General features: G+C 43.5%; 1 protein-coding gene across 2 annotated transcripts in view; it reads right to left on the reverse strand.

The window, feature by feature from the left end:
- The window catches only part of PEPD (peptidase D), a 130,182-nt gene that overhangs the window by 8,257 nt on the left and 94,123 nt on the right, over positions 1–27,802 (reverse strand). For both annotated transcript variants that reach the window (XM_075576372.1, XM_075576371.1), the window contains 2 exons: positions 20,717–20,794; positions 10,991–11,139 (listed from right to left, as the gene is read on the reverse strand). In XM_075576372.1, the coding sequence (XP_075432487.1) occupies positions 10,991–11,139; positions 20,717–20,794 (227 nt within the window). The remainder of the gene's footprint in view (positions 1–10,990; positions 11,140–20,716; positions 20,795–27,802) is intronic.

A 27,802-nucleotide genomic window follows, 5' to 3' on the forward strand; every position in this document is an offset into this window, starting at 1 on the left:
TCTCCAGAGCAGTATCCAGCTAATACAAACATATACTGTACCATGCATTTGCTTACTAGCAATCATACAGAATCATCTTCGTCACCACTTGGAACCAGCGTGCAAAAAGTAATAAATCAGCCAGTTTATGTAAACATCTTACTTGTAGTATCATGAAAATGTATTGAAATACTCAGGGGGAAAAAGTCATGCATTTTATGCATAATAAAAAATGGCATTGTTATTTTTTTTTTATACGTCCTATTGGTATTTCTTAGTGTGCCTTTCTTACGTGGAGTATGAAACCACTATCATAGTCCCAGGTAGTTTCCTTGATTTTGGGGTGCACACATATAATTAGAGTTGCAAAAATGCCCAACTGGCATGGATAATATGCAGCAAGTATAAAATGTGGTTACAATACATTAAAATACAGACAAAACAGCACCTAAGAACCGCAGTCCGTATTAGAATGGGTATTTTACAGTATATGCTTCGGTTCCATTGACACATACTGTACAGAGCATTGCAAGATTTCCTAGCCTTTCTTTTGGTTAAGAAGGTTAGATCGGTGGATATTCTGCATGAAACCTTTTTTGTTCCCCAATAGCCGCTATCCTAGCAGGTCAGATAGTTAGACTGGAGTGTCCTTGGACTTTGAGAGAACTGTGCCCAGGAAAATCTGCTGATTATGTGTCTACTTCACTTGCTGCCAAATGATAGAATGTGTAATACAGGTCACTGAACCAATGACTGGGCCTCCCAGAGTGGCCCAGTAACCATATCGTTCTGATTGGTCGGCTGCCATCCAGTAATTATTGGCAGAGAGAGCACAGAATAACCACCTTTCCCAATACTATCCACAGGGGAAATATTTATCTTATTTAGAACAGCAGAGAGATTACAATAACGGTCCTAAAGAATAATGGTCCGTGAAGAAGCATTGTGAATATAGAGCAGACACTTTTGTAATGTAACTTGTTCTTACTGGAACACATTTATACTAGTTAGATCTTAGCAAAGTATACTGAGGTTTAAAAAAACAATCCAAGCATCTTAAAAAAAAAAATCTTTTGGGTTTTAATATATGCGGCCTTTGCTTACCTTTGTTGAAATCTAATGACCTAAGCTGCTGATCGATTTGTTCTCTTGTGATCGATCAGTAAAGATTCTGCTTTGCTGGGTTCACTAAATGGCAGCGTTTCAGTTTCAATCAATCCTTCAGTCAGTGTAACTCAGCAGCTACAACGTATCCTGATATTACTAAAGTAAGATTATCTATTGTTACAGTTTACAGCTCAAGCTGCTGGGAATACTGGCAACAAATGATCACAAACAGGAAAGTGTTACAAATAACTTGCTGGGAAAGTGGAATAATGTCTGCTATAGAAATCAAAGGACGCTCAGTATATTAAAACTAGATAAAAATTGCAAAAAAAAAAAAAAAGAAGTAGTATTATCTAATACTACAGAGCTGATTAAAAAAACCATGTCATATATAGCTTGGACTGCTCCATTAAAATACAAGTTTTGCCATGTGCAAAGTGATGAGAACACTACCAAAAATCTAGAAATGAAAGATGGATAACTTAAAATAAAACACTGCTACCACCCACTGCATAAAACGTGATGTATATGGCACGTCGTATCGTAATCGCAATGGTGCAAGTACCAATATTGGTATGTCTTTATTAGGAGAGGGAATTCTGCATACATATAACATACATGTGTACACACACACACACACACACACAGTTTTGTAACCAATGTGTAGCCGGATGCTTCAGCACTGGAAAAGTTAAAACAGAAGTTGTCACTAATAATTTTAGCACGGAATTGCTGAGAAGTGAGGCTCGTTAAACCGCTCGCTGTTCTGCACATTATTTGTGGCAATGTATCACATTTTTTGCAGCATTTCTCTCGTTGCCACTAGTAGTTGCAATGCAAATATCTGTTAAATGTATGTTCCCGGTAATCTCCGAGTCTGCAGACGAGGGTAAAAGATCACGGCCTCGCCTGACAGTGCCACAGAAAAGCAGACGGACTGTGCAATTCATGTCTCAGATACTGAGCCACTAGAATGAGATAAGAGTTGCTAAACGTGTAACAAATCCAGCTGTCAGGAGCAGGAAAGCTGTTAAATGGTCTACATCTGTAACATGTAAGACTGCAGCAAGCTACAGTAACTCAGGCATGTCTGTGGCTAAATTTCACACAGACGGCAAAGCAGGTGATGTGTAAGCGTCCCGATTATAAACAGTGAGGGGCTTTCTTGGTACAGTGAGTACTGGGGTAATACACAGTTAACAATGCACTAACTTGTTCCGTTTAAAGAAGAAATACAAGCAGCACTTTAAATAAAAAAATTAATTTTTTTTAATATACGCAACATTTCATTATCTTTATTGAAAACAAATTACATAAACTGTCGATCAATTTGATCTGCTGTGATTGATCAGCAAAGATACCAGGGTTCACCAAATGGCTGCCTTTTCAATCAATCCTTCAGTCAGTGTAACTTAGTACATACAATGTATTCTTATATTTCTAAGGTAACATTATCTATTGTTACAGTTTGCAGCACAAACTAATGGGAATATTGGCAACAAATTATCACAAACAGGAACGTGTTACAAAGATCTCGCGCTGCTAGCGAGGTGGGAAATCAAAGAACGCTCAGTCCTGTATATTAAAACGCATTAAAACTGGCATTAAGAGTGGAATTAAAATAAATAAATAAATGTAGTAAGTATTATCTAATAAAATACACCTGTAAGATATTGCACGAATAGTTCCTTTAAGCCAATATTAACACATTGTGACCTGTGCACTGACCCATGACTAGGTATATTGAATGGGTTTTACGTAGCGCTTTACAGAGACATTTTGCAGGCACAGGTCCCTGCCCCGTGGAGCTTACAGTCTGTTTTTGGTGCCTGAGGCACAGGGAGATAAAGTAACTTGTCCAAGGAGGAATTGAATTGAGTTGAACCAGTTTCCCCTGCTTCACACTCAGTGCCAGTCAGTGTCTTTACTCACTGAGCCTCTCCTTCTCACAGGCTCCCCTGCTTCACACTCAGTGCCAGTCAGTGTCTTTACTCGCTGAGCCGCTCCTTCTCCCAGGCTCCCCTGCTTCACACTCAGTGCCAGTCAGTGTCTTTACTCGCTGAGCCGCTCCTTCTCCCAGGCTCCCCTGCTTCACACTCAGTGCCAGTCAGTGTCTTTACTCACTGAGCCGCTCCTTCTCCCAGGTTCCCCTGCTTCACACTCAGTGCCAGTCAGTGTCTTTACTCACTGAGCCGCTCCTTCTCCCAGGCTCCCCTGCTTCACACTCAGTGCCAGTCAGTGTCTTTACTCACTGAGCCGCTCCTTCTCCCAGGCTCCCCTGCTTCACACTCAGTGCCAGTCAGTGTCTTTACTCGCTGAGCCGCTCCTTCTCACAGGCTCCCCTGCTTCACACTCAGTGCCAGTCAGTGTCTTTACTCGCTGAGCCGCTCCTTCTCCCAGGCTCCCCTGCTTCACACTCAGTGCCAGTCAGTGTCTTTACTCACTGAGCCGCTCCTTCTCCCAGGTTCCCCTGCTTCACACTCAGTGCCAGTCAGTGTCTTTACTCACTGAGCCGCTCCTTCTCCCAGGTTCCCCTGCTTCACACTCAGTGTCAGTCAGTGTCTTTACTCACTGAGCCGCTCCTTCTCCCAGGTCCCCCTGCTTCACACTCAGTGCCAGTCAGTGTCTTTACTCGCTGAGCCTCTCCTTCTCACAGGCTCCCCTGCTTCACACTCAGTGCCAGTCAGTGTCTTTACTCGCTGAGCCGCTCCTTCTCCCAGGCTCCCCTGCTTCACACTCAGTGCCAGTCAGTGTCTTTACTCGCTGAGCCGCTCCTTCTCCCAGGCTCCCCTGCTTCACACTCAGTGCCAGTCAGTGCCTTTACTCGCTGAGCCGCTCCTTCTCACAGGCTCCCCTGCTTCACACTCAGTGCCAGTCAGTGCCTTTACTCGCTGAGCCGCTCCTTCTCCCAGGCTCCCCTGCTTCACACTCAGTGCCAGTCAGTGTCTTTACTCACTGAGCCGCTCCTTCTCCCAGGCTCCCCTGCTTCACACTCAGTGCCAGTCAGTGTCTTTACTCACTGAGCCGCTCCTTCTCCCAGGTTCCCCTGCTTCACACTCAGTGCCAGTCAGTGTCTTTACTCACTGAGCCGCTCCTTCTCCCAGGTTCCCCTGCTTCACACTCAGTGCCAGTCAGTGTCTTTACTCGCTGAGCCGCTCCTTCTTCCAGGCTCCCCTGCTTCACACTCAGTGCCAGTCAGTGTCTTTACTCGCTGAGCCGCTCCTTCTTCCAGGCTCCCCTGCTTCACACTCAGTGCCAGTCAGTGTCTTTACTCGCTGAGCCGCTCCTTCTCCCAGGCTCCCCTGCTTCTAACTTAGTGCCAGTCAGTGTCTTTACTCGCTGAGCCGCTCCTTCTCCCAGGCTCCCCTGCTTCAAACTCAGTGCCAGTCAGTGTCGTTACTCACTGAGCCGCTCCTTCTCCCAGGCTCCCCTGCTTCACACTCAGTGCCAGTCAGTGTCGTTACTCACTGAGCCGCTCCTTCTCCCAGGTTCCCCTGCTTCACACTCAGTGCCAGTCAGTGTCGTTACTCACTGAGCCGCTCCTTCTCCCAGGTTCCACTGCTTCACACTCAGTGCCAGTCAGTGTCTTTACTCACTGAGCCGCTCCTTCTCCCAGGTTCCCCTGCTTCACACTCAGTGCCAGTCAGTGTCTTTACTCACTGAGCCGCTCCTTCTCCCAGGTTCCCCTGCTTCACACTCAGTGCCAGTCAGTGTCGTTACTCACTGAGCCGCTCCTTCTTCCAGGTTCCCCTGCTTCACACTCAGTGCCAGTCAGTGTCGTTACTCACTGAGCCGCTCCTTCTCCCAGGTTCCACTGCTTCACACTCAGTGCCAGTCAGTGTCTTTACTCACTGAGCCGCTCCTTCTCCCAGGTTCCCCTGCTTCACACTCAGTGCCAGTCAGTGTCTTTACTCACTGAGCCGCTCCTTCTCCCAGGCTCCCCTGCTTCACACTCAGTGCCAGTCAATGTCGTTACTCACTGAGCCGCTCCTTCTCCCAGGTTCCCCTGCTTCACACTCAGTGCCAGTCAGTGTCGTTACTCACTGAGCCGCTCCTTCTCCCAGGCTCCCCTGCTTCACACTCAGTGCCAGTCAGTGTCTTTACTCACTGAGCCGCTCCTCCCGAGGCGAGTATCAAACGTTAATGCTTTTGAAATGGGAAATTCAGTCATCTATTTTGGATGACATATACTTTAGGACCAGATACACTAAACGCTGTTAAATGACAATCCAAGTTTATGTTACGTTATAGCCCCATTAATGTACATAGCGCATCACAGCAGTAATACACGTGATAATCATATAAATAACAAATAATACAAATAACAGATCATGGGAATAAGTGCTTCAGACATAAGTAAGAGGAGTCCCTGCTCCGAAGAGCTTACAATCTAATTGGTAGGTACAGTAGGAAGAACGTACAGAGACAGTAGGAGGGCATTGTGGTAAGTGCGTCTGCAGGGGGCCAAGCTTTATGGATCAGGTATATAGTATTAGCCACGTAACTCATATGCTTCGTTAAGCAGGTATATTTTAAAGGTGGGTCTTAAAGGAGGATAGAGAGGGTGCTAGTCGGGTACTGAAGGGAAGGGCATTCCAGAGGTGTGGGGCAGTCAGGGAGAAAGGTTTAAGGCGGGAGATGGCTTTAGATACAAAGGGGGAAGAGAGAAGACATCTTTGAGCAGAATGCAAGAGTCGGAATGGTGCATAGCGAGAAATTAAGGCTGAGATATAAGGAGGGGCAGAAGAATGTAAAGCTTTAAAAGTGCGGAGGAGAATTGAGTGTGAGATGCGGGATTTTATAGGAAGCCAGGAGAGGGATTTGAGCAGGGGAGACGCTGAGACAGATTTAGGAAAGAGTAGAATGATTCTGACAGCAGCAGTTAGGATAGATTGTAGGGTAGACAAGTGAGAGGAAGGAAGGCCGGACAGCAGGTGGTTACAGTAATCGAAACGGGAGAGAATGAGGGCCTGAGTCGGAGTTTTATCAGTCGAGCAACAGAGCAAAGGGCGTATCTGTGTAATACTGCGGGGGGAAAGCAGCAGGTTTTAGATACATTTTGTATGTGAGAGGAGAATGTGAGAGAGGAGTCGAGTGTGACCCCTAAGCAGCGTGCTTGCGCTACTGCGTGTATGATACTACTTCCAACAGTATTGTGGAAGGAGGTAGTGGGGCCAGGTTTGGGATGAAATATGAGGAGCTCTCATACAGGGTTAGGGGACTAATTGCACTTGGAGAGGGGGGAGGGACAATCTTGCTGGGCTCCAGTATGAAATGTTGGCATGTACGATTAGTATCCACCAGTGCCCAGATCTGTCTGACAGCAACTGCAGCCAGGCTGGGTTTGGGAGGTAGAGCTTGCAAAATCAAATTGAGAACAGGGGAATTAAATATTTGCCAGGCTGGCCTTGCATCGCCGTCCCCTAAGAACAAGTGAAACAAAGAAAACATTGATGTGAGCTCAGATAATGAACCTTGATGGGAGATCTGCTTTATTATTACACGCAAATGAATAACCACAATGAAAAAAAAAAAACGATGCTATATTTGACTAGTAGCTCCAAAGTTGCTGATTCTGCAATAAGAACTCGCTGAAAGTGTCATGTTCTGTGGCGGGTATACAAAATGTGTCCCATAGGTATTAATTCCATTTGGACTTTGGCCCCAATTTCAACATCATAATTTTGGCCATCTACAGGAAATATATGTTTTGTATTTTTTTTTTCTGGGATTATAAAATAAAAGCGTTCCATGAGGGAATCATAAAACAAAAATAACACAAAGTCAGCACAAATGCTACCAAGCTCTGTGCAGAATCAGGACACATATCTGACATTTGTTACATTGTCTCATATTTTCACATTATTAGTTACTAAGTTTTCTTCTACTGGTGTTTAAATGGAGTTATTAACATTGTGGATTCATGAGCTGCAGTGCTTATTGGAAAATAGGGGAACGTGTGGGGAAACTCATAAGAACTAAACTCCAGAACCCCACTTGGATATCAACAGGAAACACCATATAGTGACTATGAAATGATTGGGAATGGGCTCTGTGTCTTTTACCTGCTATATTTTCTTATTTTGAGATGGGTTAAAGTGTATTTATTTTTGCTTAGGGTTTATTTATTTTTGCTTAAGGTTCTGGCGCATTTTCTCCCCTGCAAAAATTCCACCAGCCATGATTTGTGGGTCCCCGTTCTCTCAATGAGCACCGTTCTATTTCTATGTGAAGAGCCAAACTACTGCCCCTCAGATGACATCCCACCGCATCTGCCAGGTAGACATCCCTCCTCTACATTGCAGAAGCTTTAAAATACTCTGCGGTATGTAATCAGGGGTAACATTGCATTACATTAATAACAATGGGAATAGTCACGGCCATGCACAGTAGCCCTGCAGTGTATATGATATACAGTATATACATCGTTTTGAAGGCCCTGTCCAAAAGGCCTCACTAGTTTAGGGCACGGTCATTGTGGCCAGACCAGGGTGACAAGGAGCTAACATTTACATTCAAACCATGTTCTCCCAATTCAAGGGCAGTTTCTTTACCAGTAGGACACGCCTTTCCTACAAATGTATATCTTAAAGCAGCAACCCCCCTCCTCCAAAGCTGGACCGGACTATTTTAAGCTCTGAGGGTCCCCCTAGTTCCTGGGATACTTACAGGAGAAGTCACCATTATTACTTCCTGTAGTTTCAAAGAGAATTTAAATGGCCCCCCAATAAAAAGCTGCAGCTGATGATGTGGCGGCTTCCTATTGGCCTTAGATATGGCAGCCATGTTTCCCCTAAAGGGAGATTTACACCAAGGGGGGGTCCCCGTAGTTGAAAATAGGGTGGTTCAACTCTGCAGGACTACACCCCCCTTCAATTAGGGGGCATTGCGGCTCTAATCCTTTGTGGGAGAAGCAGAACATGGAATTGAAATCTATTTTATTGATGTATTATATATTCAAGCAGTACAATTAAAAGGGCAATTTTTTTTAATTATACATTTTTAACATGACATTGAAGAGTCTCTGGTGCTGAACCCCATTAATTTCAGCTTTGGGGATCCCCTGCTTCTCGAGATACGTAGCTCAAAAGAGGGTGCCGGTATCTTGGCAAGGTTTAAAGCTCCCGGGTCACAGGGGCGAATCGGAAGCAGAACCTGATGATGTCACGGCTTCCTATTGGCCCGCAGGGAGCTTTGAAACTCCGCCATTACATGAACCCTGCTAGCGGAGAGGCACCCGGCACCCCCTACGGAGGCATCTCGGGAGCAGGGGTTCCCAAGAGCTGATATTAATGGGATTCATCTCCAGAACCCCTGCTTCAATGCTATGTAAAAAAATAAACAAAAATGGGGGTGCGGGGGGACAGGATTGTCGCGTTAAACTCGAAATATATACCATCATGTTCCCTTTACCCAGCTCAGCATGTCCATTTAAATAGGCTTTGCCTTTTATCCATCGATTCAACCCATTTTCACCCCCACAGAACTATTCAGCCCTAAAAACTGAGATCATTAGTCAAACAGCAATCAAATGAAACATTGTGACAGCCACATCCTTACTCTCAGAGCTCAGTGTGAAAAAGGAGCGCTGAACAATATCAGACTTCACACGTGTAGAAAGTGTGTGTTGTCTCTGTGTGCCAGACTGCTGCCTGCATCCTGTGTAAGTCCGCATGCTCTGGCTAGCCCCTTTAATTTGCCCACTTTGACAAGGGGTAGAGAATTTATGGCAATGGTAATCCCCACAAGTGGAATTTTCCAGCACTCTGTCTGAATAATGAACACGTAATCAGTGGCAGGAATCCTGCTGCAAGAAGCTGATGTGCATCGGAAATCATACGCACTGGTTACAAAGACAGGGAACAAGTACAATGGCTTTAGGACAAAACATGTTACGCAAAGTATAGGGCGGCATTTACAGAAAATACTTGGAGTACTCAAATACTTGTGTACTATACTAATGAAGAATTTTATCACTGCTCCGATTACGTTTTTTTCAGCCTGGAAAAAGTTGGTCTTGAACTTCTAGACTAGTGGGGTTCAACTTTTTTTTTTGCTAAGGAACTATATAATTATATTGTGAAATCCTGCAGAATCCACTAACCCTCTCCAATAGTGTCTGAGATCAGATACATTACAGTATAAGGAACCCCGACCCTCTCTAATACCGTGTCTGAGATCAGATGCATTGTAAGGAACCCCAACCCTCTCTAATAGCGCGTCTGAGATCAGATGCATTGTAAGGAACCCCAACCCTCTCTAATAGCATGTCTGAGATCAGATGCATTATAAGGAACCCCAACCCTCTCTAATAGCATGTCTGAGATCAGATGCATTGTAAGGAACCCCAACCCTCTCTAATAGCATGTCTGAGATCAGATGCATTATAAGGAACCCCAACCCTCTCTAATAGCATGTCTGAGATCAGATGCATTATAAGGAACCCCAACCCTCTCTAATAGCGCGTCTGAGATTTGATGTACTGTAAATTCTTCTGTATTTGGTAGTTTTCAAATAACCTGAAAATTACACAACCCTGGTTGAAAAACACTACTCTAGGCCAATATTACTTCTAGAATTTGTATCTTTCTTAAAACATATGAAGCGATTTCACCTTTTAAAAGGGTAGGTCACCTTCAGTGGTCCCCTTTTTAAGAAGAATGGCCTTCAAGTTTGCTTTTTTCAACCATGCTCACCTCATTCATAGCGAAATCCTCTAATTGCATATTATTTTCAAGAAAACAAATTATGGGAAAAAAAATTCTGGGCCGGTTTCCAAATTGTCACTTTACATTTTCTGATAACTCCCCCGTGATCTCTGCAACTTTGGAATTTCTAATGCACTCTTGACGCAGTTACGTGCGTCCCAACTGACAAAAGCGGTAAGTATTAGCCCTTATACTCCATTATACTCGCATTCTTATATATGGCTGCTATTTACAGCGCATTTTGCAGCCATACCTTTGTGTTTAAAATTGGAAATATACACACACACACACACAAACACATGTACACACACACATATATATACATATACACACACACACACATATATACACACACACACACACACACAAACACACACACATGCATATACACACACACATATATATATACATGTTCACACACACACACACACACACATGCATATACACACACACATATATATACACATGTTCACACACACACACACACAAATACACACACACACACAGCTATGGTCGGCCGCAATAATGTTCTGGTCGACCGTGTGCAATGCCTTGACAGTCCGCGACGCACGGCATAGCAGTTGGTAATGGCCCATCGGGATTAACACAGCGCAGGTCTCTGCGTCTGAATGGGACTCGCGTTCTGTGACTCCTACCGGGCTGCACCTGTCTGTAAGAGACGCGCAGTGAGAGCGAGACTGAATCAGTCGCCCTCCCTGCGCGCCTCTAACAGGCGTTCGCGCGGCTTTAATTTTATTTTAATAACACAGTATTGAAGCAGGGGGTCTCCGGAGCTGAACCGCATTAATTTCAGCCCCGGGGAAATGTGTGTGAGTGTAAATATATCCACGTGTGTGTGTGTGTGTGTGTACACACACACAATATATTTCTGAATGCCAATCCAATACACTGTAGATCAATAAGCAGCATGTCACCTTCCCAGGATTAAAACCAGCATCTGTGCCATCCTAATGACAAATACTTCTCTTTAACTCCTTTGTTGCCAAATGAGTGAGCAGGTGACTCTCCACTGAACCCTATGGGAGCACGGGCGCTACCAAATGACCGAGACGGACACGCCAAAAGTAGAACTCCGTGACACCGGGCCCCTTTAAATGAGCAACAGTGAGCGAGACGGGATATTGCGTTTGCGCGGGACAGGCGGCTGCTCCTGGCCGCGCCGCAGGCTGGCGTACCTGGTTTCAGCGCCTTCATGACAGCACGTGATGACTTCAGTACGGCTTCATAGATGTCCTTCTGATCGGGTGTGAACTTCCCCGTCGCTGGGAACGAGCAGGTGATGTCAGAGCCGTAGCAGTAGTACTCCCCACCCATGTCAAACAGGCTGAAAGATAAGAGAAAGGACCGTTTCGCACACAAAAAAAACCCCAGCTCCTTCCGCCCCAGGAACAGAGGGCGACTTCATCCCCTGCACAGATTTTATTATAAGCAAAACAGATCCGTAGCATTTCAGAGTATAATATGCAATATTATCATCAATTACGCATAACGCTCCGACATGCTCCGTAGCGCAGTACATGAGGGCTGAAGGGTGAAAACGTTGGATCACATGCGTCTCTCTAAATTCATTTGGGAGAAAGTTGCTGCTGTTAGAGTGATTGAAACGTCAGTGCTTTAAAGGAGCACTCTTAGGAACACTTCACTTTTTTAATTATAGTTTTTTTTTAGTTTTTTTCCCATGTGTTTGAAATGAGGGGTCTCCGGAACTGGACCGCGTTCATTTCAGTTCCGGGGACCACGTGGTTCCCGAGATACTGACCTCCATAGGGGGCGCCGGTATCTCTTTGCTGTTTAAAGCCCCCGCGTCACGTGAGCCAATAGGAAGCCGCAAGGGATGACCTCACAGCTTCCTATTGGCTCTCAGAACACGGGACATTTAAAAGCCACCATTTCTATAGCCCCGTCTGGACTGCTACCGGCACCCCCTTCCGAGGTAAGTATCTCGGAAAGCAGGGGGTCCCCTGAGCCGAAATTAACACGGTACAGCTCTGGAGACCCCCCTGCTTCAAATCTATTTATTTAATTTTTTTTTAAATCATTGCAGTCCTCTTTTGCCAAATAATATTCAATTCGAAGTTACCAAACGATGTTAACTACAATTAGTGTCATAAAATATAGTTTATGGCAGCCAACAGCACTTAACAATTAGTCATGTTACAAAGCAAATAAATGTCTAAAACTAAAGAACGCCCCAGATAACGTGCAAGATTACGCATCCAATAAGAGGAAACTCGTCTTCCTGAGTCAGAGTAATGTGTGAAAAGATGAACATATAATAACTTGACGTTCAAAGTATACGGAGCAAATATCGATGGCGTTCTAAGTAGGTGAAGAGTCAATCTTAGCAACGGTCTTCGGGTTAGTACGTTATGTGCTAAAGGACAACTCGTCCCACTTCTGCATTAAATTCAAATGAGTCAGTGTCACACAACGAAAAGACAAAATGATGTCTGTATTTCACATGATGTTACTCATTTCTTTGGCATTAAAGCAATTGATTAACACTTGGATTCGGGGCAATATAAACCCGAATGACTACCTTAGTGTAAAAGACAAAGCCAGCAGCATAGCTACCTCTGCAATAATAGTCTACGGTTAGGATATACAGCAAAAATCAAGTGAATAAAAATGCTGCCAGAAATATGAGCACATATGGCCTAACCGCCATACAAACTGTTACCCAAGTTACACTCAACATAAAAATGGGAGGTTTTATTAAAAGATCGACAAAGTTCAATTTGTGGAATCTATGTATACAGTTATTAAAGAGGCAGTCTGCAACACTTAAAACAAAAACAAAATTATTTATATTTTTTTGAATTCTGTAGATGCTGCCTTTGATTACCTTTATTGAAAAATAATTACCTAAGCTGCCGATCGATTTGTTCTCCCATGATCGATCAGCAAAGATCCTGCTTCCCAGAGTTCGCTAAATGGGTACCTTTCAATTTCATCAATCCTTCAGTCAGTGTAACTCAGCAGCTACAATGTATCCATATATTACTAAGGTAACATATATTGTTACAGTTTGCAGCTAAAACTGCTGGGAATATTACAAACAAATGATCACAAACAGGAAAGTGATATCAAAGATCTTGCACTGCTGGGGAGATGGGCTAAAGCCTGCTGAATACTTTTTTTTTCTTATCTAGTACTATAGAACTGATTTATTTAAAAATAAAAACAAACATTACTGCATGGATTGCTCCTTTAAGACTTTATAAACGGTGGTTTTTCAACGTCAGCAGAAAATATAAATAAATATATTTTATAGAATATAGAAACGGACAATAGATAAGGGTTATGTATGAACATTCATTTGTTATGTTGTAACGAAGATCCACAGAAAATGAAAGTAGAGGCTGCCTAGCCTACAACTACTAGAGTGCATCTAACACGCTTTCTAAAACCGAGACAAAAAGAGTGGTTTCTGTGCAGAAGACGCACTCTCAGGTGCGACCTCTGCCCTGTTTGGGAACGTTCTGCATTTTCAGCAGCTTACAAAGTTGGAATGTGGTTTATCTGGTATGAACTGATAATCGGTTTATCCGCCACACAAAATAAAATGTATTCCTCAAATGTTTATTAAGCAGCATTCTCTTTCAATTAGTCAAATATTAATCTGATAACCAGACGTAGTTTTGCGCACCACAGAATTTGCAAGATAAAAACACATGCAAACGTTACAGCAGCATTCCACGTTGCAGTGTGTATATATATATACTTTCCTTTTTATTACAGAATTGAACCAGGGGGTCTCCGGAGCTGAACCCCATTAATTTCAGCTCCAGAGACCCCCTGCTTCCTGAGATACTTGCTCTGTAGGGGGGGTGGTGGTGCTGGTATCTCCACGTTTAGATGTTGCTCGTCACGCGGGCCAATAGGAAGCTGCGAGGGATGACATAACGACTTCCTATTGGCTCGCAGGACATTTATGTCGCCATTATATAAGCCATCTGAGCTGCTACCTGCATAGATACCAGCGCCCCCTTCAGAGGTAAGAATCTCGGGGCGCAGGGGGTCCCCGGAGCTGAAATTATTGGGGTTCTGCTCTGGAGATCCCCTGCTTCAATCAAAGAACTAAAAAACAAAAACAAAAAACAAAACAAACTGCCAGCGGGAGAGCGGATATAAGACACTCAGAATATTTAGGTTACCCAGGAATTTTTACCATACTATGAGATTGTCACCGTAATATATTTTTGGCAGTGAATTTCCTTTCCTGGTGTGACAAGGGGTGCAGGTATAAGGACTAAATTAAAGGTCGATAAACGTCAAATTTGGCCATATCGCTATTTAACGCCAATTTAAATTTATCAACCTATTTATTAAAACCATATTGCCCGTGGTAAAGCAGTGATGACAGGCTTCCTACCATGGTGAGATATCGGAGATATTTTGGACGTGGCGCGTGCACTCGGGTAATTACAGATTAACGTGCTTTGCACTCGGGTAATTACCGATTAACGTGCTTTGCACTCGGGTAATTACCGATTAACGTGCTTTGCACTCGGGTAATTACCGATTAACGTGCTTTGCACTCGGGTAATTACCGATTAACGTGCTTTGCACTCGGGTAATTACCGATTAACGTGCTTTGCACTCGGGTAATTACCGATTAACGTGCTTTGCACTCGGATAATTACCGATTAACGTGCTTTGCACTCGGGTAATTACCGATTAACGTGCTTTGCACTCGGGTAATTACCGATTAACGTGCTTTGCACTCGGGTAATTACCGATTAACGTGCTTTGCACTCGGGTAATTACCGATTAACGTGCTTTGCACTCAAGTCAGCTATCTGGCGACTGGCCAGATATTTCCAATTTGTATCACGTACTGTAACCGTGACTGGCGTTCTGCACATCTTCCCTATGTATACAGGCAAGATAACCAAAACCAACACGGAGCGATACAAATTCATTGCATAAACTTTGGAATACATTAACCCCTTAGTAGCCAAAGGGGCCAGCTAGTCATGAACAACTGCATGACTGTCTATTAAGGGCGTAATATTCTCCTAATACTATACTACCTACCCCCTTCCCCTGCCACACATTCCAATGAGGCTGGTAAGACATTGCATGACAAGTAAGATGGTAGAGCCCCCCCTAGCCCCCCTTGGAGGGAGAAAAGTGGGGGCAAACCACCCAACCTCGGGTGAACCTACCTTCACCCCAACACACCTAATAACCCCTCATTTACAGAAATAACTTGCAGCCCTGTTGATCAAAACTGCCTAACCAGAACCAGGTGCCAGATTTGAAACAAAAAAACCCTAAATATGGCGCCAGAGTACAAACACGATGTAGGCTGGTGCCATATCTGCAGAAAGACGCGCCGTCCGAAGCGAGTCCCGACGCAGGCAGCCATATAGTTTTACCAATTTGGTGGTCCACGGTCAACCCCTCCAAAGCCAGGGGTCCCTGGACATCAGAGGGCCACAGATGAGCTATGGGGTGACCCCCGGTACCGTGAAGATAAAAACAAACACTGTATATATATATATATATATATTTTTAGCAAGCATTGCTCCTTTGCAAAAGCCTAAAGTATATCTTCTCACAGACGACACTGCCCCCCTGTGGACAAATAGAACTCTCTCATAATCCTGTCACTTTACACAAGATCTGATCTAGAAATCTTTTACTGGGCTTGGGATGGTCCCAAACCATGGGGTGTGTTATCTACACCCTGCACTACAACAAGTACACAATGAAACCATTCGCGTGCTGGCATTTCATGCGCTTCCATTCCTACAACTCCAAGGTTTCAGTGTGGTCGTCACTAGAAATAAGGAACATGCATTGAATTGCCTGTTTTCTGCAGTGTGCCAGTAACCACTTCACACCTCCAAAATATTCACATGATACATTGTGTCTGTCCCTCCCGAGGTTCTATTGCTTCTGGTTCGGAGACACACTGCTCAGTGACACCCGTGCACAGGGAAACCCAAACGCCGCTCCCTGTCTCAGACCCCTGCTGCCAAGACTCCAGGTGACCAGATGTCCCGGATATCATGAAGCCAGACATGGTCTTTAGCTCCTGAACCGTGACAGAGGGGCAGGAAAGAGGCGGTAATTAATACACGCCGTACATTGAACATCTAAAAAAATAAACCACCAGACAAAAAGATGGCAGGTGGTGAAAGTTTGATGTGATCATTGACAAATTTCTTTCAACAGACCCAACAAGACTCACTTATTCGAGGGGGTAACTTACTGATATTGTCACTACACCTCTGAAGCAGGCGAAATCCCAGCACCCGCTCCTTGTGACTTTGGGCAAGTCCCCCAATAACCCTGTGTCTCTGTCACCAAGATTAGATTGTAAGTTCCATGGGGCAGGGACCCGTGCCTGCAAACTTCAGTGCTACATTAGATAAAATATTCATATTATTCATTGTGCCTCTAACCTTCCATCCCATATCTGTCATCTTGTATAAACTACAGAACGTGTAAGGATTCTCCTCCTGCTCCATTCAAACGAAGGATCGGCACCTACATACGATTACATACAATTAACAGCAGCTTTTCTCCCCTATGTATTCGAGGTTGCAGACAAAGAGGGTCTCTTTCTCAGATTTGGTGGTCCTGTCCAATTCTAGCCCCCCTCTGGCGATAGGTTTTCAAGCTTAACTCCACGGGAGGAATAACCGTGGTCCCAGACCCATGGCTAGCACTACTGGGTAGGCCTCACCCTAATTTGCCCCAAAAGTCCTATAAATGAACGTTGCATGTCCTACTGGCCACTAGATGCGGTGTCACTGCGTGTCGGAACAAACAGGCCTGCCGGGAATAATGTCTATTAAGCGTAGGATCTGGCATATCCTGAAAATGAAACAGATCGCGGCATTCCTGCGAGAAAAATGATATCGATTCGCTCAAGTATGGGAAATCTGGCTGACACAGGAGGACGGCCGCAGGGTTAGACTCGGATTTAGCGCTATTGTCAGAATAAGGGAGCATTTGCAACGGATGTTCGATATGATGCAAAAGTGGAGCCATGGAACGGGGCATTACCCTTCTTTATACCCTCCCTGCCCCCTCCAAAACAGTATTCTATTTGAGGTTTTGTTTTTGTTCTGGTCTCTCTAGTTCTCCCCCTTTAGCTGCGGTGTTTGTGCCCCAATACAGTAGGTGGTCCTCTCCTACCCTCCCAGGGGTCTGTCCTATTTAGCAGTTGGCAAAGATTATGATCTTAAGCCTGTGTTATATGATGACCTCTGTATTCAATTGTGGTTGGCATTATGCATTGTATAAATGTCCCACTAACCCTTCTTTCCTTCTGCATCCCAAAATAACTTCATAAAGAATGCAGTTAAAATAAATGTGTAAGTAATTGGCACCTGCAAAAAGGAGCTTTAACTAAATGAAGATCAACACAAGATCCAGCGTTTCCCGTTCAAACTCCGCCAAACGCTCCAAGTGTCGGGACTGATGACGGCTAAAAGTAGCAGCTCAGTGAGTAATGGCCCTGGCCGGAGGGGAGCCTGGTTCAAATCCTGGGGTCAGCTCCTTGTGGCTTTCTCTCTCTGTATCTTAGGCCAAAAATAGATTGTACGCTCTACTTGTGAAAAAAAAAAAAAACCCCCAAAAAAAACACCTCTGTACAGCGCTGCGTATACGGTCAGCACTATACAAGAAAAAACAAATCATCATCATCTTTAAAGCCCTCCAACAAAACAAGTAAAGGGGTCCAAACTGAGACAATTATTACGATTAGCTTTGATATGCTGTAGTTACAAACTAAATGGATAGTGTGGGCACAGAACATAGGGCTCGTCATAAACTGCTACATGAAATGCAGAATCGATGTAATTATTCCCGCTATTTAGCGGTCCCGTGGAATTACATTGTAACCTGGAATCACAGGTATTTGCACTGATTCTGGAACCTGCTGTAGATGAGAATGGGTTAATGAAACCTTACATGCATCGCTTGCTCTTTATACAAGCAGATCGGAAAACATTTAAGTTCTCTCTGCTAATGCAAGCTTCATTTTTCATTGCGGGCAAGTGAAACATTTCCAAATTAAACAAAAATCTCCAACTACATATTTGAGGCATTGCTGACATTCCAATGCACACATTTAAATAAAACCTCTAAATAATCTCATTAGAGGCTTTAGGCTCGAACGCCTGCCAAAAATAGCTGGCAGACTGAATATCAAAGACTTTTCCAGGCACATTTGTCAAAAGCAATAAAAAGACTGACCCCCAGCTTAAATCCCACTGGAGAAAACAGAGACTTTAAGAATGAACAGACTGGCTGGAGTATGGCCACAGGTGACTTTTCATACACCGCGTTTACCATTTGATCTCATACTAAGAGATTACGGGGGTCTTTGATGCTGTTGACTAGCAGGTGTAATTTTGGGAGTGCTTAAATGCTCTGATCACTTTCAATAAACAAACAGTCTTATAACCTGCTAGGAGCCAAGTAACCCCCGCATCAGCAAAGTAAGAGGTGTTTTTCTTTTCTAAACACGGACTAACTGATAATGTTCAGCTAGAACGGGGCTCTTTAACTGGCAAATGTGGGACCAATAAAGGCCTTGGGCTCTCAGCGACTTAAGCAACTAGTACGAAATTAGCAGGAGCCGAGGGCAATTGTTCACACTGAACCTCACTTGTAAGGTAAGGTCATGTAAATATATATGGTGCGGGTGTTAGAAATGCTTGGGAAAATGTTATTATCCTTTTCAAGTCTTTATATGTACATTACATTAAGCTTGTGGTCTCTCTACTCCTCAGGGTTTTCTGATCGCTTTGCAGAACTGGTCGAAGAGCCTGGGTCTAGAATATATGCCCTGACAAAGGGAAAAACAGCTTTGAATTTGTGGCTTCACCGTTCAATTGTCACTAAGGTATCTCTATTCTTTGTCTAAAGGCATTCACTTAAATAGTCTGCAACTGTTATCAGACAGGGTGCCGAGGCACTTTGCACCTATTCTGCCTCACTAACATTAGTGAACGATTATTGTAACTGGTGGTGCTATGGAGTAAGTTATGGAAAGATGCAATGTTAAACTGGATAAAGAAGACTGCACACATCCAGTCAGACGTCTCATCAGACCCTGAAACATTGTGCAGTTTTTTTGCCTCTGTATACAGAATAAATGGGCTGATAAGGCTCTCGCAGATGTGGGGGGTGTTCTTGATCCGGTCTTGCATTATATACAACGACAGTGAAGGGGGAGGGAGCCTGTCAGAAACGTACCAGCACCATCATACAAACAGACATCATTTCTCTTTAACACAGTATATATTTATATATATATATATGCAATGGACTGACGACAGCTATGTAGCCAACATTTTTGCAACTGGAACCGCTGCACGATGGAGAGCAAAATCCCGATTTAACCCTTCTCACCAACACATGGTAACATGACAGTTGCTATATGTGATTTACGTGTGATACCAGTGTTGGCCACTTGGGGTCCCATGGACACATTATGGTTTTGTGCTAAACCCCATATTGTTCAGTGAAATACAGTACATATGTGTTCCAGGGAGATACACACTTACTGTGCAGGTTGTACGTACTGCACATAAGCTATTACACACTGTGACACACACACACACGGAACGCGATACAACGCAGTTCCTGTACCTTTTTTCTTAGACTACAAAGGCAAATTTCATAGCTTTATAGTGATAATCTAAAAAAAAACAATTAATGTTTGATAAAATAATTAGAAGGTAATGAACCTTATTTACAAAAATAAGAACATTGATAGTCTAAACAATTTTGAAATCTGAATAAATGTGTATATTCTCAAAGAATAATACACCAAAATCAAAATCCTCAATGGAATGTTTAAACGCACCCAAGAACGGAAAACATTTGGACTCAGAATGAGAAGACTCTTTGACACCAAAACAAGAGGGGTATATATATATATATATATATATATATATATATATATATATATATATATACATACACACACAATATTACATGTTTGTGCACACAATGTTCATAGAGTACTGATCATGTATGTGATGACACACTCCAGCCGAGAGATACAAAAATAACTGGTATAAGGATGCACAATTATTACAAGGTACAGAACAGTGTATTATAAAACATGTCCTGTACATTGAGAGACAGGAGGAGGTAAGTGAAGGTATCACAGCAGAATACAATAGGTGCACTTAATGTACACTACGGGATGACACAATATTTAACTCAAGTTACGGGAAGGCTTCCCGGAGACGAAGCGTTTTCCGAGATTTTGCAGTAGAGGGCTCCCATTTGCTTTGAATAATGACTTTGAATTGTAGGCAAGACGACGTTTTAAAACAACAGTAATAGCAACCAAGTCAGACGTAGATCTGCAGCAAAAATACAGCACTGTAAGGGGTACACTGATATAGTGTAATTAGGGGGGGGCTGGCATTTTCTTATGGAAAGAGAACATTTCGGGATATATTTGGTGATGAGTCATACAATACCTTACGGCAGGGGTGCTCAACACCTGTCCTCAAGAGACCACCCTCCACCACCAACTGTTCAGGATATCCCTGCTTCAGCACAGGTGCCTCAGAGGCTCAGATTGAGCCACTGAAGCAGGGATATCCTGAAAACCTGAACAGTTGGGGGGTCTTGAGGACTGGAGATGAGCACCCCTGCCTTACGGCGCATGCAAGTGAAAAGGAGTCTTATGGCATAGCAGCACTTAGTAAATATGGCCCTTCATCTTTTTGCCTACTTTGCATCTGCTTCACAATGCGTTACTAACCCCTTTTGGCAGCGAAAGAGTTCCCCGTTTGTAAAGTACTAATGCACTGAAGCCCTGCGTGATTAGGTCCCGGGCTGCCCTTCACAAACCTACAATATATGCACGCATTGTTTATGCAGTTCCTGCTGTACGGTCAAAAAGGCGCGCTTACCACATGTCACCGGCCGCTAGAGTCTTGTCATTTGGAGCCCCGGCGTGTCCGTAGTGCAGAACTGACGAATTGTCCCCACTGACAAATACAAACAAAAAAATGACAAAACAAAATCGTTATATATTGGAAACTAAACCTTAAAAGTGAATGGTTTTCAGGATATCCCTGCTTCAGGGCAGGTGTCTCAATCAGTCCCTGCTTCAGCACAGGTGGCTCAATCAGAGGCCCAGTCGAAGAGCCATCTGTGCTGAAGCTGGGATGAACCATTTTCATTCAACTATTCAGCCACGGCCAGCTCACGTGAATTTCGTCTGTTATGGACAAGGTCCCATTCATTCACCTGATGTACTCATTCGTCTTTTCTTTTTGTTGTTGCAATGTTTCATACATGTACTCGTCCAGAGCACCCTCACACACCGCTGCACTAAGCGCACGCTTCATGTCAGCAGCGTGTTCCCACCCACAACGCCAGGACGTACTTTCCATTCATTTAGATACAAAACAAACCGGAGAAAATGTCACATAGAACAGAGAAATGTAATCACATCGCAAGGTGCCGACAGTAGGGAGGGCAGAGTAGAATACATACACGGTACCACTCTACACATTCTAACTATGATGCCTCTGAGGTGCATGCTCGCATTCAGTTATTAGATAAGTTATGGTGGGTAACAGAAGTGCTCAGCAAATACAAATCCCACTTGTGAACACATTTACACAGGCAGGTCTGCAAAGCTGCTTTCCCGCATTATCTCTTAGCATGCAGTGCTAATCCAGGGATTCTGGGTAATGACATGTAAATGAGCACACAGTGTCACTTTTGGCTTCCAATCCATTTTAACATAGACCCCTATAAGTACATATTGAAAAAAATAGACTTACCTTGGTGATGGTCTGGGGAGGGCGACTGCTGAAGTGGGGGGGGGAGACTGCCTGGGGAGGAGAGACTGCCTGGGGGGGCGGGGAGGTGAGGGGGGTGACTGCAGGGGAGGGGGACGACTGCCGAGGGGCCCTGCAACAAGACAGTGCAGTCGCCGTCGGGCCCCGGCTTTTCCCACCTGCAGACCACTTCCTCTCCCTGTTCCACGCTGGACACTCTGACTTCAGCATGCGCCAGGCCTCCCACTCAGGGCGCCGGAAGCTGGGCCAAGCTTACTTCCGGCGCGCCGCTGTCAGAAAACCCACCGCCGTACACCAAAAGGTCAAAACAGCGAGGAGGGTTACTGGCTCTGCACGTCTGTAACCCAGGCTGTGCTGAAAAGCTGTGTAATGTGGCAGGCATAAGCTTATAGGGCTCCATGTTAAAATGGATTAGAAGCAAAAAGTGACAGTGTGTGCTGTGCATGTCATTACCCAGAATCCCTGGAAGCACTGTATGCTAAGAGATAATGGGGACGGGCAGCCTTGCAGACCTGTCAGATGTGTGACTGTGCTCACAAGTGATATTTTGTATTTATCATTCATTTATTGCCATTCATGGGTTTCTTGGAGCAAACAGCAGTTCCTTTACCCCGTGAAAACGTGATCAGCTGCAATATTCCAGGAATTCATACCCTGCAGGCCCCATGCCCCGCCTTACTGCAACCGCTTCATTATTTACCCCTTGTAATATCTCATGTTCTCACCCCCAGCGTGCTTCCATTCATTGTCTTGCTATGCGATACCATCCATTCACCCGGTGTGCTACTATTTATTCACCTACTGCACCATCCATTCAGCTGCGGTGTAGTGCCATTCATTCACCTGCTGTGTGCAACCATTCAATCATCCCCTGCAAACTCCCCATAATGAATTCATCACACTAGCCTAGGCTGAAGACTCATTCATTTACGGACGTTTAAGGGCTTTAAGAAGCAGCCCAAGCAATGTCAACGCTGAACCGTGTGGATATCAGCCCCAGAGACCCCCTGCTTCCAAAGATACTTACCCCAGAAGGGGGGTGCCGGTATCTCTCTGCTTTTTAAAGCTGCACGTGGGCCAATAGAAAGCACGGGTGACATCATATATGTATATATATATATATTTTTTTTTAATAGGTTGGAAGCAGGGGGTCTCCGTAGCTCAGGGGACACCTTGCTTTCCTGCGATAATGATCTCAGAAGGGGGTGCGGGTAGCAGCTCCGGCTGGCCTAGTCGGGGATATTTATTTGGCGGCTTAAATGTCCCACGGGCCAATAAGAAGCCGTGACGTCATCCCTCGCGTCTTCCCCATTGGCCAGCGGGCCAGGACCTTTAAACTGCAGCAAGATACCCCCTTCCAAAGTATTTCGGGATGCAGGGGATCCCCAGAGCTGAACGCGGTTCAGTTCCTGGAGACCCTCCTGCTTAAAAAAAAAAAAAAGCTAATTTTTAAAAACCGGGACCTGGCAGATAAACAGAGTTTAGAATAATAAACAATATGTTATTTCAAAAATAGTATAGCACAAGCGAGAAATGTACCCCCGTCCTTCCTTTACCACCACTGTATTTTTTCCCTTTGTTAGTTGGAAGACTCCAGCAAGTTTTTTTCCAAAGTGTTCAGTAAGGGGAACTGCCAAAACTAAAGTCTGAAGCTGAAAGTGAGAAATCTGTCAGCTTCTGTCAGCTAAGAACAGGATTTCTACACTCCTGCGAAGCGGAAAGTGGGGAGGAAAAAGAAAAAACCCAGAATTCTTCATGAGCTGACAATGAAGGAGCCATTACACAGAGATGGAAAGGCAAACATTTCCATATTGATAAAACATTTCCACTGATTTATATAGAGATAAAAGATCTATATACACATGAATGGAAATACACTCCTTTCGACAAAACATTTCATCAAGATTGCGGTTCTGATGACAGTCGGCGGGAAGATGTATCAAGGCGAAGAAAACTTTCCTGTGACATTTTCTGTTTGAGGGTATGTCAAAGCCTCATTAATTAATCTTCTTGCACACGATACACAATGTAGGCCAGGTAGGTGTGTGACAACTCATATCTGGCAGAGCTTTTGGGACGGAATAGATGGAGGAAAATAATGCACGAAGACGTAGGATTCAGTACATCTAATTAGAAGTATAATTGCATAAATTGTGCAAAGAGCCATATTACGTGAATGTTAAGAAATACATTGATGTTAAGAGACAGAAGATTAAAGTACAGTAGCTCTCTGCATCAATGCTGATACAAAATTGTTCCTTTTGTTGCTGTTATAGCCTGAATATGGAGCACTTCCAAAAATAGAGCAAAACAAAATAAATCAAGTTCTAATGCCTGTCCCAGCTCCCATTTCCAACACAATACAGGCAAACAAACTTTTAATCTTAAGGGACTGCACTGAAAAAAAGGTATGAAATCATACGACTAGTGGAGGAGTCTCACGAGAAACACACATGTACAGTATTTGTTCTTCACATCTGAAAGCGTCTTGACCTATTCTTGGTCTCGGCATGTTGCCACGTCTTCACTTATTCTCCTAGGTCCATCAAACTCCAGTTATAAGACAGGTATAAATCCCTTGGTTTACTGGTTTGCTCTTTTGCTGTTATCCCTGGATGCATTCCTCCTTTCTTTTTAATCTTTACAGAGCAAAAATGAAATGAAAAATAGATTCATCCTTTCTGAACTGTCACACTGGTTACATGTTCCTGTCTGTAACCTTTAAACAGACAAGATAAAGGATCTGTCACAGGTTTACAGGCCCCATATAAATACATTGAAACCTCAGGGTACATGGACCCATACATTTAAATCCTGAATTGTTTGTATATTTCTGTTAAGTAAAAGCATAGTAATCACACTTTAACATGTGTTATTACTGTAGTATTAATTAAATTTATGTTGTAATTACTAATAATCATGTTATCATTCCGTCCCACCCCCTTCCCCACTAGATAAAGACCGTGAAGTGTAGTGCACTGGTACATTTTATAAATGGTTTTAAAACAATTTTTAAATGATTTTAAGCATACCATAAATTTGTATCCCCTTTGACGCAGACGGTTTTATATGTATAATCAGAGAAAGGTCTATGTGTTGGTATGCAGTAGTTAAGGGTTTACATATTTGGTGATCAGCACATTCCATTGGACTTGATGAAGCCAATTTTTGGTCCTAATCAAATCACTGTTATAAAATGATTGGTGTCGTTTCAAAATTAGATCTATCTTTAGTTCTTGTGAAATGATCTCCAAAGCTGGACACCGACCTCCATATGCCATCTCTCACATGTGTCAACCTCCCATTTTTTGGATAACTTTGCTGCCTGGCACCCACACTGTCTCTGTTAACTCCCCCTCTCTTATTCTAAGAGACTTTAACATTCCAAGTGACAACTCCCCAGCTGTTTCTAATCTCCTTAACCTCTTCCTTTAGTCTTGCCCAGTGTACTACCTCTACACATCATGATGGTCACTCAATTGACCTTGGTTTTCTCTTGTGTATACTGCTTCTCTAACTTCTCCAACACACCAGTTCCCATTGCTCACATCAACCTTTATTTCTCCATTATTCTTCCTTCTCCCATCTCCTGACCCTCAACATCCTCATCACTTTCTGTAACCTAAAGACAATGGACACTTCCTACCATCCCTTCTCTCTCCGCTCTTTAGTCTCACCTGCCCAAACTCCGGCTTGATGGCGGTGCCATCGGTGTGACTGCACCGGGCCCCATGCTTGCAGAGGGACCACACTCTCCCAAGAACCCTACCTGTGGAGTGGGATCGGCGGGAGAACCGTCAGGCTCTTGCACACCATTCACACGTTCGAACACTCCCTCAAAACCCATCTCTTTAAAGATCCTTTTGACCATCCTACGGTTAAAATCATGCTGAGCGGTCTTATACCCCCACCTACCCTTGTGCCATTCTTGTGTCAACTCCCATTCCTTTTGGATTATAGGATTCTTGGAGCAGAATCCTTAAAAATCTATTTCCGACAACGTGTGTGTTTAATTTATGTCCATTTCTTGAGTGACGTGGAACACATACAGTACCGGTAGTTCTGCCATGTGGATTGGCCTGTGCTTTGGGGGAGGTTGTCTTCCCAAAGAGATGGGAGAGTGGGGGACATCAGTAAAACACCAAAAGGGTAGTACAGTAGAGACTCCGAAAATCTCAAAATTATACTTGCCCACACAGTGCATATTATATATTCTTAATTGTTCTGGACAACCATTTCCCTAATAGTCATTCCCCCATTAAAGTCCTGTGTCTGCCAACATATGCAAAAAAAAAACATTTTAGTGGAACCTGCTCCGTTCTCTCCAATACAAACCGGTAACTAAATGGTTAAAAAAAACACATATACTGTGTTTTATTGTGTTTTATTGTGTTTTATTGTGTTTTTATCGGTTTCAATATATCTGTCATCAGTAAATTCATTGCATTTTCATAATTGGATTCTGTGTGCTTTTTTTTCTTCTTGCTTTTCCCTGTTTTAAATTTAAATTTACAGACTGGTCTGTCTTTAAGAGCCGCGTACGAATCCAGGGGTCAATATATGTGTTATACACTCATTTCTTCACTTTTCACGCTCAATAGATTTATGTTATAAAATTTGTATCTGTTCAAACACTTAATATATTAATAAGATTTCAAATGTGTTGACGGTGCCATTGCACTTAATCACTTTGATCCCTTTTTCTGCATATCAATAATACCTATGCAGTAGTTCTAATTATATCCGCACATTTCACACTTAATAAAATCAAAAAGTGTATAACTTATTTGTATTATTAGCGGCCGTAACAATTTTTTGTTCACTAGGAAGTTCATTTTACTTGCATGCTTTTGTTTTTAGAATAGAAAAAAGACGACTATAAGCTCAGAGGGACAGATACTACGGCTAGTACAGCCTGCGCGTATAAACAATGAAAGCAGGGCGCTAGCGGGGATATGTGGAGAGTAGGCAATGCTGTAAACTCTATTACTCACAATCAGCTCCCCTCTCAACAGCCGCCTGATGTAACCAGGATAGGGTGATCCGTGTCCCCTTGTGCTGTCTGTCCAATCCCAAAAATGTAGGGCAACAACAGAAGATCAGTACCGCTACTGATCTACTGTTCTTGCTTTTTTTTTAAGAGTATTTTTATCATGTTACAAAAATGAAGGCACAAGCATGTGTTTTTGTTCAAAATGACTGTCTGGAATCGTCCCGATGACACCAGGAATTCCCCCAACATTCTAATATGCAGCAGCTCTAATGAGAAGATTGCTTTACAGCTAATAGTTAATCAGTGCCAATTGACTAACACTTATTCGTACAGTAAACAGGGATTTAAGCAGCAAATAAGTTAACTAGGCTTTTCCAATAACGTGATTTGAAGAAGAACATCACACTTATGTTTCACTAAATGATCCTGGAAGACTTACCAGTCACCACTACGTTCTTTATTTATTAGGCAGCATGCTACAAGGCAGTGCTACTTAACTGACCACTCAGGAACATGGAAATCAGATGAAAATTACCCGGTTATCAGTTCCCAAAAGTCAGCATCAATTATTTTGACTTGTGTCTAAACACATTACAAGCATATTTATAACTAGCTACGGTGACCGGTTTCGCACGTGTTGCTGTACTCTGGAGTCATAAAGGACTGCTTTGCATGTGTCTCCTCTCCCCTTCCCCCTCCCATTACTTTCCGTTAATATCTTATCATGACCCCAATTCTTTCCGCCTCTCTCTCCTTCTGCATCATTCTTACTTTCGCTGCACCTGTCACCTGACTTCCTCTCTTACTTCGTCTGCTTTCTGTGTAACCTTTATGGCCCTCTGACTCTCCTCATCTGCCACCAGGCTATGTGCATTATGAGGTCACGTGCCAGATACATAGCCTACAACACCCACTGCCTGACTTGCTTGTCAGATGCATTTTAATCACTCACAAATTAATTAGTTCAAATGTAAAAAGAAGAACACGATGGTGCAACCCCCAAGGGTCTCCTTCATATGCCTGCAAAGTTTCAGGTGTCTAGGTTTCATGGTCTTGGAGCTATGGCCCTGACAGACAGACATACTCTTATTATAGAAAATTGGTGAATGTGTACAAGGAATAGAAGAATACTTGCAGAACTGTAAATAGAAAAACAAGGGGCTTCCATGTGTGTATGTATATTGTGATGCCCA

The sequence above is a fragment of the Ascaphus truei genome, chromosome 19 (assembly GCF_040206685.1).
Source record: "Ascaphus truei isolate aAscTru1 chromosome 19, aAscTru1.hap1, whole genome shotgun sequence".
In the NCBI taxonomy this organism is placed as follows: domain Eukaryota; kingdom Metazoa; phylum Chordata; class Amphibia; order Anura; family Ascaphidae; genus Ascaphus; species Ascaphus truei.